We start from the raw sequence: 16,154 nt of genomic DNA, 5'->3' as shown, positions 1-16,154 counted from the left end.
GCGGCAGACGAAAGGTTGTCGGACGTCATCGTACGGGATCGCTCGAGTGGACACGAGGACTTCCTCCTCGTGCACAGGGGTATGTGACACCACGAGGAAGGAAGGCGCACGCGGCGGCCGCATGGAGCGAAGATGCACTGAGATTCGCGGAATAGGTGCATCTTTCTTTTATACATGTACACCGCAGGCTAACCAACCAGAGAGGAAACGCGCAGGACTACCGCATTCACGCCCATGCATACCACGTGAACTCTGTTGTACACACCTGTTATCGGCGTTTTTGCGAAGCATTCGGATAACCTGTAGGTAATACGCGACTGTATAAATGTACACTAAGCAATTTAAAACAAAAAACGAGATTATGGTGTCACGATAGGCGAATTTCATGCGGCGAGCTCGAAAATAAAGCAGAGAATTTGCATAAACCAACGCCAATATGTTTGTTTTGCCGAAAACAAGCAACAGGCGCCGCGGCCGCCATCGCGAGGCTCGCCGCCGCTGTGATTGGTCGAAGCCCCATGACGTCACTGTCAGGAAGGTCAGGACAGCTCACTGCGCCCGCCGACAGTCAATGCCGCGTTTATCTGTCGAAATCGGGTAGTTGCTGTAAGTACGGCTAACTGTGAAAAACGGACTGATTTCGCTGTACATCCGCACATGTTCGAGCCGGTCGCCACTTTAAGGGCGATGATAGAAGCGGCACTGAAAGGCGAGTCCCAACCAGCCACCTTCACTCGCGTCGGAAACATGGACTGGCACGCATACGATTCATGCTGGTGCTTAATTTCGCCGTATAGTAAAGTGTTACAAATGATACGCTTATCCGTGGATATCGAATTCGATAACAAACAGCAGCATCGGCACTCGCTTTTAACCGCATTGCGGAATTTTAATCTTCCACCCACTAAAAACGTGTATGGTGAACGCTTACTACAGTTCGTAGGAGCTAAAGTGTGGAATAACATACCACTTCAGATTAAAGATTCTAGGGTTTTCTCGAGCGCACTCAAAAAATATTTGCTACATGTAGATCGATAGTAATGACCATGTACTAAGCCTTACACATAGTTTGATGTTTTGTCTATCCTTGATTATTTCATTATTTATGAACAAAGTGCAACAATGTGTATCTTTTGTATTTTTGTTCGTTTGTTGAAAAATCAACGTTTTTTGATGTTTTCATTTTTTCTTATACACAAATTGTATTCTGCTTGTATGCTTTCTCTCGTTAGACCCCTTACTAGCCTACGGCTATGGGTCTAATCAGTGTTGTGCATTTCTTGAAATGTGGTCATAACAACCTCAATAAAATGTAAATGTAAATGTAACCACGTATTGGCCCGGTCCGCGCTATAGGAGCGGGCAGCGTGCAGAAAAGTCAGCTGTTCGTGGATTACAGCGTCGTTAATGCAATCGGTATCGTACTTCGCAGCGCGCAATTAAGGCACACGCAATGAAAAAAAAAGAAAGAAAGACCAGACGAGTGCCGCTCTTGCCGAAGTGGTGATATGTGCTCCGAGCTGTGAAATTAATTTTTCCACGTTGTAAAGAAAGCCCGCAAAATGTGTAAAAAAGCCGTGTGACGGACCACGAGCGCACTCCTATAGTGCTGCTGTAGGCTTTCTTTACAACGCGGAAAAAAATAACACAGCGCTAGACGTACACTGCAAATCATTTCACACCCTTAAGGGTGTATTTTTCAATAAATCACCCATCTTACACCTATTATTTCTGCAAAATTTATCCGCACGGGTGTAATTTCTGCAATTCCACCTTTTGTACACCCATTTGTCATTTTTAGGTGTACTGTAGGTGTATGTTCGCAAATTACACCCAAGCGTGTTTTCTTGAATGTTACACCTATCATATATGCATATAGTTTAGAGCATCAATACATATCACATCTCAACGGATGCAATCAAACCGCACGCCAAAGTTCTGGTGAAAATATCGATACTTTGGCCTTTGTTTTCAATTCCCGTATCATTCGCCAAAATACATCGTGCTATGTATTATATCTATAATACCACCGCCTATTTGCATTATTCAGAACATTTCTGACATGTTCAACGACTTAATTCATGGGTTACGTTTTTGGGATTCTTACTAAAAATATTTTGCTGCCGCTAATGTACATTCTTCCCTACTTCTCACAGAGACATCGATAAAAGAGATTAGGTTGCGCTTAAACATAACATGAAACGATTACACATGGTTTTCGACAGGCTATCATGCGCGCTTTCTCATTTGAAATCACACTAAGTTTTTCGTACCAGAGCTCCTGGTTTATTAAAAACGATACTCTTTCTTGGGGAAGAGAAAAATTTTGGTCTGTCTGTTTGTCCACTCTATACGGCATCTGGTACTTGAAAATCAGCCGACCCCATCCGCAGCGCCAGCCAATGTTGCTCAAGATTGAGCGTTCATGCTTGTGCAATCGTCAATTAAAAAGCTATTATTGCACATGTCTGCGACACCATTACAACACGTATATATTCTGCATGTGCATATTTTACTAGAAAAAGCATACATAACTAATTTTAAGCACCGTAGCGCTTATCACGCTGCGCTGACCATGCAATTATTGCACGGAACAGGGAGTGTTTCCAACGCTTTTCTAAGACGATACGGTGGTGGCACCTACCGTCGCCTTGCGTTCTAAACCTTATCACCTCTGAGATGGGCGCGCACACCCGTCTCAGAGCCATGCGGTTTGTTTTAGATGCGGAAGCATCTTATACTCGCGCCTTGTAGTGTGCCGTCCGCACCGCTTTTCGAACATTCGACAGCTGACGCGCGCGCATGCGCCGTCGCGCCGTCGCCCACCATCTGTGCCGCGCGCGCTTCTCCTTCGAGAACAATCGACAGCTGACAGCGCATGCGCCGTCGCGCCGTCGCCATCTGTGCCGCGCGCGCGCTTCTCCTTCGAAAACATTCGACAGCTGACAGCGCATGCGCCGTCGCGCTGTATATATACTCAAGGTCGGCGCTCGCTCGCTCAGTTGCCGCTCGTCGGTTGGTTTGTACGGCGCGTTGACGTCCAAGGTCGCGGTGAAATGAATTCCAACGAATCCACAAACACAATGATCGACGTCCCTTCGACCAGCGCCGGCCAAACTGTTGGCGGAACCGCTTCCGCATCCTCCTCAGTGTTCCCCCGAGGGAAGCTGCGGGCAATTTTTTTTTTCAGAAAACTGCCAGATGACGCTCATGTCTCATTTGTGACGTGACTCGATGCGCTCGTTCGCCTCCTCTGCACGCTCGAGGCACTCAAACGCAGTGCCTCCAGAATACCACTCACCGATTTTCTTGCGCAGAACACCAAATAAATGTTCTGTTCACTCTCTCCACACGCAAGACTATCGTCTTTCGACGACGTTTGCAGAAACATGCAGATACGGGGCCAATTTTTTCATGGGCGTCCACATATTTCCTCACACTGAAGTATTTCGCATCATTACACAAGTCCATGATTTATTCAGTGAGTTATATTTAGATCCATGAACATGGATGAGTTCGAATTGAATGTTTGCAGCATTCACACTGCCACGGAACTAGGCATGTTTACAAATAACAGGTTAAGCTTACTCTAATGCAGCTGCTGTGCACGCATGCCGCGCCGCAGGACAAGCTTAGCGCACATCCGCTAAGCACGGGTGAACTCGTACAATGGTATGCACCACTCTGTGGGCACATACTGTTCTTTTTTATATCCTTGATATCAACGCTTACGCGTCACTTAATATACACGTGAACGATCATAGACAACACTAGCGCGATGTACTCGTGCCACAAGAATGGAGAATAGTTGACTAGTTGCAGCATTGTAATTGATAGCTGTTACTGTGGCGTTACAATGCACTGATAATCGCACATTGCTATGCGCACACACAATTTAAGACTTGAAATAAAAGCAAGCGTCATTCATACTTTGTCGGTAAAAAAAGCCTAGTCGCCAGGTTCTTGCTGAATGGCAGAGTGTTATTTAAAAGAAGCTAATAGCACAGCGGGGGTGTTGCTAGGATTTATGCATGCAGGGGGATAGAAAGAGAAAAAAAAGGGGGCCTGACCCATTTGCATGTACATTTTTACCTGTGATTGCATACTTAAGAAACCAAATCGGGAGCTTTCATTCTTTTGTGCGAAATGGGCCAAATCCTGACCCGAAAGTAGCACCAATGACACTCAATAGGCTCATACATACGTTCACCTTTATTCTAAAACAGTAAAATTAAAACATTCTTTATACTTATCACTGTTGTAGAAAAACGTTGATAGCATGTATATGCCAAGGCAGCTTTTCACGCCTCCCTCGGGAAAAGAAAAATGAGCATTACGAAGGCTACGCACTTGCCACCTGCACACGTCAGTGGCAAAAAAACGACTTCCAAGCTCTGCAAGCAAATAAATATGTTGTCAAGCATAAAATTTACACTATATCTTGGAGGCTTGACATAGCTTGGAAATTATATCATAAAACGGTGCTGCTATGAATTTCGGTTTCGGTTTTGAGGTCTCGGGGCAACTGCGCATCGCCATCGTCAACAGGCAGACTTTGAATTGGGTGATAACATGTCGTGTGCGTGTTTGCTGCAGGCTGACGGTGGTTTATTATTTTACTATTCACTTGCTTTGTCCAGGATGTGTACTTGTACGGCTTGCACGGTTCAACTCGCGCTTACAGTAGGTACAGTACAAGTCACTGCAATCTGTGGCGCGTCGGCAAGTACAAAACAACTTCGGTGCGGCGGAGTGTGTCTCCTCTGTCAACGGCTTTCGTTGAATCTTGTGCACGCCGCAAGCAGAGTGTTTCCGATCAAGCAATCAACGGAGTGTACGCTGGGAGCTACATGGAGAACGCTTTTGGATTTCGTGCTATTGCTGAAAAGGTAAGCTTTCGTGCAAGCGAATAACGAAGTGCAAAAGTGCGTGCCTGCCTGCCTGCCAACTCCCGATTTGCCCGCGATACTCGTCATTGCAGGAAGCGACCGTCTCTTGGCGCCGGTGACCTTCGCTCGCTGTGTGCTTATCAGCTGCGATGTCTCAACAGTCGCAGCGTTCGTGAACCTCGCGGGCATGGTTAAAGAAAACGGGGGGATGTGCCGCGCGCAGATAGACCTTACGGCATGCGGCAGCGGGTGAGAAAAAAAAAAGGGGGGGGGGGGGGGGGGTGAGCGGTGAGCGAGCCGAGGTGGGCGAAAGAAATGGCATAATAATAATACTACTAATAAAAATAATAAAACGAAGCAGATCAACGGTAAAGGAGGCGCCAGTTGTCAGCGGGACTACAGTGGACAAATAGGGCGCGTTTATTACGCGGGAGAAAAAAAGCCAGATTTTACTGACTGAAGACAGGGGTGCGTGTTTAATGCGAGTAAATACGCTATTTAAAGCAAGAATCTGAAAATACTTAAAATTTGTATCAGTACCCCTTTGATGCTTGCGCTTTGCAGTGACGTGACATGTGTTTTGTTACAAAGCGTGCAGCTAACCAAAAAATTTTGATGTACCTTGTTTGGTCAGCGATTTGCGCTTTTTATGCCTTGTTAGGTTTGTTTATGTTTATACTAGTATATCGTAGATAATCAGGATATAGAAATATTGATGTGTTTTAATAAGGGATTGAACAGCCACACTCAATTGCACACATCTTTTTGCATTTTTGCACCATTGTAGTGCGGCACATAGAATATTGTAGAATAGAATATTTCTGTATACTTTGGTGTAGGGTTTTGGTGCTGTGGTTACATATAAAAGCTTAGCCAAAGTGTACCAACAAACAGCCACAAAAAACTTTCAGTTAAGCTGATACAGCACAGATGATAATGGTGTAGGCATAGTTAGCCACTAAAGAGCACGCTCGCGAAAAACGAAATGAGGATGGCGACACAGGTGGCTGTAAATGAAAGCAGGCAGACCTAACAGTTCTTGTCTGTTTCATGCATTTTATCTGTGCAGGTTTCATCCTTATGAATGCAAACACACTGATCCAACTAATAAGCCCTCCATGCATATATTCCTGTTAGCTACTTCTCCAATAAGTCGTGCATTTTTTTAATTATACATATTTATAGTCCAGCAGTTCAGAGCTTATTGAGCATATATTTAACTTACTTGTGATATATTATCTGTTGCATGGCTGTTTTTATGAATTAAAAGAAAAATCAACTGCGAATTAGCTGCTTACGCATGCACTCGAAGAATAAGATTAGCACGTCTTATTGATTTTTTAAAAACTCAGTTTTACTCAAGGGCTAAAGTAATCATTTTGTTGAACAATAAGCAACCTGTGACAGACATATTATAAAATTATCCAGCACACCAAATTTATGTAACTGGAGAAGAAATATAGAGGTGAGCTTTTACAAATACACAGTGCTGTGTTTCCAGCAGCAGTTGTCATTTAACAAGTGCTGTTGATCCTTTCAGATTGGGGCTTGCTCGATGTTTTACACTAGTTTCACACAGTAGATTGTACATCTGTGATGAGTTCATATCTACGAAACGATCCTTCAAAGTAAATGATAAATATTGCTACTTTTCTGTCTTAATTCAAAGTAAATGATAAATATTGCTACTTTTCTGTCTTAATGGGTTTATATAATTTTTTGTATCACCCATTGTACTAGCCTATTGGTTAGGGTATTCTAGCTAAGCTAGAAAACTTGGTAAAAACGCTGAAATGTGAGCATCCCAGTATATTTCAAACTTCTTGGTAGGTGCATGATTCAAGAGAGAAGCACTTTTTCACCACCACCATGGTGTAGACTCAAACATGGCACTTGCATTCGTACACTAATATGCACAGATGCTTGTAAATGTAAAAGTGAATAGTGGTAAAGCTGAAGGTGGGGAAGCTGGAGCTTTTTATTATATGACACATCATAATGAGGTTCTGATTGTTCCCAGTATTTTTTAAATGCTTAGTTGAATGTTGTGCATCTCTTACATGCAGAATGTTGAAAGGAAAGCACACTACGTCTTCTATGATGGACTGGGTGCTGACGATGCAGTGCACTCTTCATCACAACATGAAAGCAGCTGTTCCGGGCTCACAACCTCACTCAAAGGGTTGCAGCAGTGGTGGACGCTACTCATAGGGTGCACCAAATATCTTGTACATTTCAGGAACATTCCTCTGATGGGAAGGCTTCATCTCAAGCTATGTGTTATATATACCTATTTATTTTTCCAATATGAGTATCAGTTTGCCATCAGATTACCAGCAGTGCATGTAGAAAACTGTGTACAATGCATGATGTTAGAGTTGTATGATAAAATGGAGACGGCCTAGATGTCTCCAGCTTAAAAGTTTGATTCACTAATGGGTCATTCCACGCCAAACATCCCAGCTATTTTAGCGACCATCTCAATTGTATTCGAAAAAATTGTAACGATTTACTGCATCAAAAACAGTGAAACAGTAAAATATTTCTGAAAAAAATATTTTGGTGACGTAGTTGCCTTATGAACTTACCGGAATGTCGTTTTATTCTTGTTTGTGCAAAATTTTGTTTTATAAGTACTGCTCCTTGCTTGTATACCAAAATTTGTCTACATGTTAAGTACAAGTTCATGTGTAAAGTGTTTGAAGCGCAGTAATATTAGTGCAGTTTCACTGGCACATACACTTCCAAGACTAACAAAGTGCTTGATACGGCTGGTTGGTGCTGTATGGTAGACAAAGAAAGTGCTTAACAGTGCAAACGACAAGAAGGGAAAGAAGAGACGAGCTGAGCCCTGAACAAACAACCAAAGTTTATTGCAAACCAGCTGCAATATATAGAAAACAGAATCGGTGCATAACCACGCACCATAAGCAGAATCCCACATACATGCACCATACAGCCTACCTTATCAACAACTGGTCATATAAGTGGACCCCAGATAACTAACTTCACAGCAGTTAAGAAAAATTGAGGGTACCCTAACACAGTAAGCACAAGTTGTTGAATGTGGAAGGCTTCACTAATCTCGTGATCGCGCCGATTTTAATATCCCCCCATGATCAAACACTTTTCGAGAATTGGCTGACAACAAGACTTATTACAATGGTCTGCCAAGTGGCTAGGAAGAGAAACTTTTAGAGAGTTAGCGTGCTCCCTCAACCGATCATTTATGCATTGCCCTGTTTGGCCAATGTAACCGTGCCCAAAAGTAAAAAAATATCTTGTAGAGAATCGCTAAAACACATTCAACATGGCACGTAGCGTGTTTCTTAAAGCATGCTTCTTTCTTAGGTCCTTCGCTGTTGACCCAGCGACATAGCCCAGCGAGTTTATCGCGTGCGCAGAACACAACCCTTACACCTACTTTGCCAGAGACCTTCTTTAGCCTTTGGGAAACTTCGTGTACGTAGAAAATAACAGTCTTGCTAAAATGAGGCTTGTTAAGGTAGCTGTTGCTTTGTCTCTTATCAGGCACTCTTAGTGAGGTTAGGAGAGTCTCGGCAATGCAAGTTAGCTCGGGATTAGAAAAGCCTGCTTGTTGAAGGCGGTGAACTTGGAGCGAGAAACTGCACTCTATCTGGCGGTGACAAGAGCCAGTTAGAATTGCCTTTAGGCAGAAAAAAGCGGTGCTTCACTTGACTAGCTTAGAATGGGCGGTCCTGAAAAGTAGGTTATTTCTTGAGCATGGCTCGTACCGCCAATATACATGATCAACAACAAAAAAAAAGCATTTTTAATTGTAGACATCGTAGGGTGTCGTCAGAAATAAACTCCGACGTTATTTCTAGTTTCTTCATTTCATGCCCGAAAACGTCAAATATCATCGGTGGTTCACCGAGGGTCAGATTGATCAATGCTGTAAAACACTAAAAAGTCGTCAGCGTAGCCGAACACTTTAACTGTACTCTTGTGATCGAAGTTAGCCATGAGACTTCTTTCATACCGCACGAGTAAAGGGTAACAAAGAACCGGTGCTAAACATGAGCCAATGCACACATCTGTACTGGTGAGATATTTGACGTTTTTCAGCGTGAAATGAAGCAACTGGAACTAAAGTCGGAGTTTAATTCATGACGACAAGTTACGATGTCTAGACTTGAAAATGCTTTTTTTGGTTGACCATGTATATTGGCGGTACGAACCTTGCTCAAGAAAAAGTCTTCTTTTTACGTCCACCCATTCTAAGCTAGTCTAGTGAAGCATCGCTTTTTCTGCCTAAAGGCAATTCTAACTGGCTCTTGTCACCGCCAGATAGAGTGCAGTTTCTCACTCTAAGTTCACCGCCTTCAACAAGCAGGCTCTTCTAATCCTCTGCTAACTTCTATTGCCGAGACTCTCCTAACGTCACTAAGATTGCCTGATAAGACACAAAGCAACAGCTAACTCAACAAGCCTCATTCTAGCAAGGCTGTTATTCCCTACATACACGAAGTTTCTCATAGGCTAAAGAAGGTCGCTGGAAAAGGTGCCGGCTCCAGTGTGTGACACCAATGATCGTCTGCACAGCGCATCGAATTGCGCACACACCGGCGGCGAGGCGCGCGCGGCGGCGGCGGAGTATCATTGCGCATGCGCGAGGCCAGTGTAGCTAACGCTACAAAATAGTGTAAGAGTTGCGTTCTGCGCACGTGACAAGCTCGCTGGCCTATGTCGCAGGGTCAACAGTGAAGGACCTAAGAAAGAACAGGCACTAAGAAACACGCTATGTGCCATGTTGAATGTGTTCTAGCGATTTTCTACAAGATATTATTTACTTGTGGACATTGGCCAAACAGGGCCATGCATGAATGATCGGTTGAGGAAGCGCGCTAACTCTCTAGAAGGTTTCCTTCCCAGCCACTTGGCAGACCATTGTAATAAGTCTTGTTGTCAGCCAATTCTTGACAAGTGTTTGATCACGGGGGATATAAAAATCGGCGCGAGCACGAGATTAGTGAGGCCTTCTATATTCGACAACTTGGTGCTCCCTGTGTTAGCGTACCCTCAATTTTTCTTAACTGCTGTAAAGTTGGTTATCTGGGGTCCACTTATATGACCGGTTGTTGATAAGGTAGGCCGTATGGTGCATGTGTGTTGTTGAGAAACGGACCGATCCCGCCGCTTCCACCACTGTTGCGAACGACGGGCCGATCCCGCCGAAGCCACCACTGTTGCGTAGCGTATGTTTATCAGCTCGCGACTGCTTCTGCGCAGAGCTGATAAGACGAGCGGACGAGACGATGGTGAGTTAAACAAGGTTTATGTACAGCATATATACAGAAGCGTTACAATTTCGGCACTGGGGCCGACAGAGACTCGAAAAGCCGAGCTCTTCTCTCTAACACATAGGTCAGCTTTTCGCCTAAAACCGCCGACTCACACACATGCCGGCTCTCCGACACGGGGCCTCCTCTCACTCACATAGGACCGCCGATCGCGACGCGCCGCAGGGCTTCTTTTATTTACACCGGGTCCAACCAAAATGTCCAATCAGAAGCGCCGCTTTGTCGTCAGGGCAGACTCCTCCAATGGCGCGCCGCGCCAAGCGTCAGACCACCAGGCACGCGGCCGCCGGCTCGCTGTCACGTGCGCCGCTGACTCACTGCACCTGGGCCAGAGGGCGCCGCGCGTGTTCACGCCGTTGAGATGTTCGCGTCGGGCGGGTTGCGGCTGGCCTTGACCCAGATTGCCTTTTTCCGAGGCACGGACGTTTGACGAGGACTCGCTGGCATAACAGCACCCCCGCCGCCAGACAATGCACCGGAAAGACGAGCTGCTTCCACGGGGCTCGGATGTCAGGTGCGCTCGTTCACCAGGTCCCTCCAGGTTCGCCTCCAGGGCCATGGGGAGAATACAGCTCCAGACTGGTCCGGGAACACATCCCATTTTTGACGACGGATCCCAGCTCCACTGGCTTGTCGCCGCAACTTGTCGACCAGCTTCACTCGTCTCTTCTGACCATCTTCGGTTTCAGCACTTGTCGATGGTTCTGCAACTGGCTAAGAACGGTTCGACAACAGACAACACACGACACAAGCAAGTGCCCTCGGTCACCCGACAGAACACCAGACAAAGTATAGTACAACATATACCTATCTACGTGTCTATCGGAATTTTGTTCCCTCTACATCAAGAGGCACATGTGGGACACAAGACTCTTAAAGTAAGAACTTGAATTTTTCACAATTACAACAACGCAACGAATTAGAATACCACAAAGTTGGCCCCTTGAGATCACTCTGAACGAGAGCGCTCAGCCCAGGTCGTGATGAGGTCAAAATTTTGCCCCGAATCGCCAGCGAGAAACCGAAAGGTTGAGAAGGTACTAACTAAACGCACGGCTCAATGCACCTGCATTAGCGTTTACCTTTCCTTCATTTTTTTTTTTTTTTTGATAGCGAACGTCAAAGTTGCGCTGTGGAGCAACATGCTCCACGTCAGTAACCGGCCACCTTTAGGCGACGATACCTATGCGGCACCAAGAGCGGCTCACACCTTCGACGTTGCACAGGGGAACAACGATACGGCTTGCTACGGATTGACTCCTCACCACTGAGCTCGTTATCGTGTTCGATCACCTTCGTGTTTCCGGGACGGTCCGAAAACACATCTTCAAACACCAAAACAATCTTTCTCAGGTCCTCTTTCCGGACTTCACTTAATATAGGCTCTAGGTTTATCTGCTCCCGGATTACTTTCGATCCCCCTTCGATTACCTCACTCGAACTCAAAATTTCTGCTTCCTCTTCCTCTGAAGCACTTAAAAGTAAATTTACGACTGCTTTCAAGTTACTGTGATAAATTTTGTTCGGCCGCCTTCCTAATTTCTCTTCACAATTGGCATCGGAAAGCTTCGATACTACTTTTGCGGGCCCTTCCCAATCAACCTCAAGCTTGTTCCTTTTGAACGGCTGCAGCAGCATTACCTGATTATCAACTTCAAAAGCACGCTTCTTCACCGATTTCTCGCAGTGCTCCTTCGTCAGCACTTGTGCCGCGTTTTTCTGGCTTTCCCCTAGCGCTTCAATTTGGCTTTCCGCTAGCGCTTCAATCGAGAGATCCTCACGCTGCTCTCGAATGAGCGTCTCTCGATCAACTCTCGGCAGCTCGCTCCAACTTTCCGCTACAGGCGAGAGCGCTGCAACCCTCTCGCTCTGACTCATTGGCGCCATGTCGTCTCCCCCTACCGCGCCGGCCGTGCCGACCGCTTTCGCGACGGGCCGCTCGCGTGACTGCTCACATGACTCATGCGGAAAATTTCCTTTCTGGGGTTCCGTCGACCCGCCGACAAGGTCACTTGAGAGTTCACTGCATTGAACCAGATCAGGCTTCCGCGTTTGCGATCGCGTGAGGGCCATGCACGCTAAGTTGGGGAAGAACGATTTGCCCTGCTCTTTGAGAAGCTGCTCCGAGTTGTTGGAGAAAAGATAAGGAAAACGATCATTTAGCGCGGCAGACACAGCCGCTTCGGTGCAAAACTTACCGAACGGGCCTTCAATGACAACCGTGGCGATTGGTAAGCGAACACTCTGCTCCTCGGCGACTTGCCTGATCCACGCGCATTCTCCTGTGAAATCATCCGGAGACACCAATGAAGGATGGACAACATCCATGGTTGCCGCTGAGTCTCTAAGCGCTCGGCACGTTTTCTTATTTACTTTAATTTCTTGGAGATACGGCTCCAACAACCGCATGTTTTTTCCTGATTCTCGGATTGTTGCGAAGGCAAATTTTTCCTGACAGTTTCTCGCGATGTGTCCTTCCTTTTTGCAGTTGTAGCAAATTACCGGCTTCCGTTTGTTTTCCGATTCAAATGCCTGTGTGGTAGAAACCTCACTCGATTTCTCCGCTTCTGTTTGCCCTTCCCCTACACTGTCCTTCGTAAGAGACGGTTCCTTCTTGAAATTACGGTGCGGAGCGGATTTCCGTTGATCAGGTTTCCTTGAAAAGCCCTCTTTCCTTTCATCCTTTTCAACGCGCACTGCCCTGATATGCAACTTCCGGCGAGCATAATACTCCTCAGCTAACTCAGCTGCCTTATTTAACTGTACTTCCCCAAGTCTGTCCTGCAGCCAAAGTCTGACATCCTCCTCGATGCAGCGGTAGAATTGCTCCAATGCAACGCATTCCACCACTTTATCGCGGTCGTCATAAACACCTTCGCCCTTGAGCCATTCAATCAAATCGGCTTTAAGACGAAACGCGAAGTCAACGTGTGACTCATTCCCCTTTTTAGCATACCGAAACCTTTGCCTGAAAGCCTCGGGTGACAACTTATAACGTCTCAAGAGCACTTCCTTAACCTCGTCATAGCTCTCAAACGCTTCCCTCGACAAGCAAGTTATCGCGTCGGACACTTCGCCGGGAAGAAGAGCTAGCAGGTTCCGCGCCCAAAGAGACTGCTCCAAAGCATTTCGCTCACAGACGTGTTCAAACTTGACGAGATACTTCGCCATGTCCTCGCCTACTACGAACGGTGGCAGTTGGTCCCGAATTCTAAAACCGCTGACCTGAACTGTTGGAGAAGCTACGCTAGGCGCCTGCGAACACTGTAGGATTGCCAATTCTAGTCGTTTCAACTCTAGGCGCTCTTGTCTCTCGGCCTCCTCGCGACGTTCGCGCCTTTCAGCCTCCTCACGTTCGCGAGCTTCACGCCTTTCAGCCTCCTCGCGAGCTTCACGCCTTTCAGCCTCCTCGCGAGCTTCACGCCTTTCAGCCTCCTCGCGAGCTTCACGCCTTTCAGCCTCCTCGCGAGCTTCACGCCTTTCAGCCTCCTCACGTTCGCGAGCTTCTATTTCCCGCCTTTCAGCCTCCTCACGGCGTGCTTTAATATCCACCCAGGCCTCATCGACTTCCTCAGCCGACACTCCCTCATCCTTCATGATCTCAAGGATCGCTTGCTTTCGTTTCGCACGGCCTAAAGTAATGCCGAGTTCCTCACAAATTTCGATGAGTTCCTTCACTTTAAGGTTCTCCATCGTTCACACTAGCCTCTTGCTGTTTGCCCCTGTTAACAATTTACTTGCCGTACCCACTATAAGCCTACTAGCAAGACGCGCAAGCAATTTTTCACACTCCCGTGTTTACCCCCTCCGCATTAACTTTGGTTTCAAAGCACTTCGACTTTGCTCGAAACGATCAAAGCTCACTATAATGCTTCACACAGCCCTTCTCTAAACTACTACAACCTGAGCTAGAGTAGTCTGGTGAACTGAGGGGAAAACATCAGGCACTCACCGCATCGATGTCGCTGACGCCGGCCGATCCCGCAGCTGCCAACCACTGTTGAGAAACGGACCGATCCCGCCGCTTCCACCACTGTTGCGAACGACGGGCCGATCCCGCCGAAGCCACCACTGTTGCGTAGCGTATGTTTATCAGCTCGCGACTGCTTCTGCGCAGAGCTGATAAGACGAGCGGACGAGACGATGGTGAGTTAAACAAGGTTTATGTACAGCATATATACAGAAGCGTTACAATTTCGGCACTGGGGCCGACAGAGACTCGAAAAGCCGAGCTCTTCTCTCTAACACATAGGTCAGCTTTTCGCCTAAAACCGCCGACTCACACACATGCCGGCTCTCCGACACGGGGCCTCCTCTCACTCACATAGGACCGCCGATCGCGACGCGCCGCAGGGCTTCTTTTATTTACACCGGGTCCAACCAAAATGTCCAATCAGAAGCGCCGCTTTGTCGTCAGGGCAGACTCCTCCAATGGCGCGCCGCGCCAAGCGTCAGACCACCAGGCACGCGGCCGCCGGCTCGCTGTCACGTGCGCCGCTGACTCACTGCACCTGGGCCAGAGGGCGCCGCGCGTGTTCACGCCGTTGAGATGTTCGCGTCGGGCGGGTTGCGGCTGGCCTTGACCCAGATTGCCTTTTTCCGAGGCACGGACGTTTGACGAGGACTCGCTGGCATAACAGTGTGCAATTCTGCTTATGGTGCCTGGTTATGTGCAGATTCTGTTTTCTATATATTGCAGTTGGTTTGCAATAAACTTTGGTTGTATGTTCAGGGCTCTGTTCTCGTGTCTTCTTTCTCTTCTTGTTGTTTGCACTGTTAAACACTTTCTTCATCTACCACGCCTTCAAGAACTTAGCCAAAATGTGTTATATTTGCATTTTTTCTATTGTAATACTGCACTTTCTATGAATGTCTGAGTAATGAATAGTAACTACACAAAAGGTATATTTTGAGGAAATGATATTATGAGACCTCTTAAGCTGCTAAACATTACGACAAAAAATTACGAATTTCGCAGAATCGTCATTTTCGTCTGTATTGAGACACGATTTCCACTGTCGAGCGGTCAAAATAAATATGACCTTCAAACTTAAATCGAAAGGAAAAAAAAAGTATTTTCATATGCCAATTGTTTTCATTACATATTTTTGTTTTAAGAAAGAAAATAAGTTTTGAACTTTCCAATTTATGAAAATAGGGAATTTCGAGGCGGCAGCTGTCGTATGACCAAATGGGAAGATAGGCGCCAATGGGAATGCTAAAAAATATTTTCTTCCTTAAAACAAAAATATAATGTTGGTATATGAAAAGAACTGTTTATTTGCTTTCAATTTATGTTTAAGGGTAATTTTTAGTTGAGCCACCACATGGCGTAATCGCATCTCAATATGGACAATAATTACGATTTTGTAAAAATTATGATTTTTTTTTCATGAAGTTTACTAGCTTGAGGGGTCTCAAATATTTTTTTTGTCAAAATATACCTTGCGTGGAGTAAGTATTCACTACTCAAATATTCATACAAACTGCAGTATTGCAATAAAAAAATTGCAAACATAACACATTTCGGATTAATTCTTGGAAGCAAAGGTGCCAGTGTAATTGCAATAATATTACTGAGCTTCAAACACCTTACACAAGAACCTTAACTCAACATGTAGGCCAAGTTTGCTATAGAACGTACTTTTAAAATAATTTTTTCACAAACACCCAAACGACATTCCGGAAAGTCCCGAAGGCAACCACGTGACTGAACATTTTTTCTGTGCGAAATATCCTACCGTTTCACTGCTTTCAATACATTTAATCAGCACAATATTTTCCTAATGCATTTGAGATGGTCGCCAAAATGGCTGGGCGTTTGGCATGAAATCACCCTAACAGCATGTCATAAGCACAGAAAAAGGTCCTATGCTTATTAAGCCCTTTATTTACCAAGAAATATATTGAAAGTGCCTCCTCTGAGGCACTGTATAACGCT

At 45.9% G+C, this 16,154-nt stretch overlaps 1 protein-coding gene across 1 annotated transcript; it reads right to left on the bottom strand.

Annotated features, from left to right (window-relative positions):
- Positions 1-10,172: 10,172 nt before the first annotated feature.
- Positions 10,173-14,872, bottom strand: LOC142794132 (uncharacterized). Its single transcript, XM_075885861.1, has 2 exons — positions 13,700-14,872; positions 10,173-13,618 (listed from the first exon to the last, which is right to left on the bottom strand). Exons 1-2 carry the CDS (start codon positions 13,904-13,906, stop codon positions 11,366-11,368), a joined length of 2,460 nt encoding a protein of 819 aa, XP_075741976.1. The 5' UTR covers positions 13,907-14,872; the 3' UTR covers positions 10,173-11,365.
- Between the last annotated feature and the right edge of the window lie 1,282 nt (positions 14,873-16,154).

This window comes from Rhipicephalus microplus, unplaced genomic scaffold (genome assembly GCF_043290135.1).
Source record: "Rhipicephalus microplus isolate Deutch F79 unplaced genomic scaffold, USDA_Rmic scaffold_376, whole genome shotgun sequence".
NCBI classification, from domain to species: Eukaryota; Metazoa; Arthropoda; class Arachnida; order Ixodida; family Ixodidae; genus Rhipicephalus; species Rhipicephalus microplus.
The sequence above is the reverse complement of the archived record's forward strand: the minus strand, read 5'-3'. Positions and strand labels throughout refer to the sequence as shown.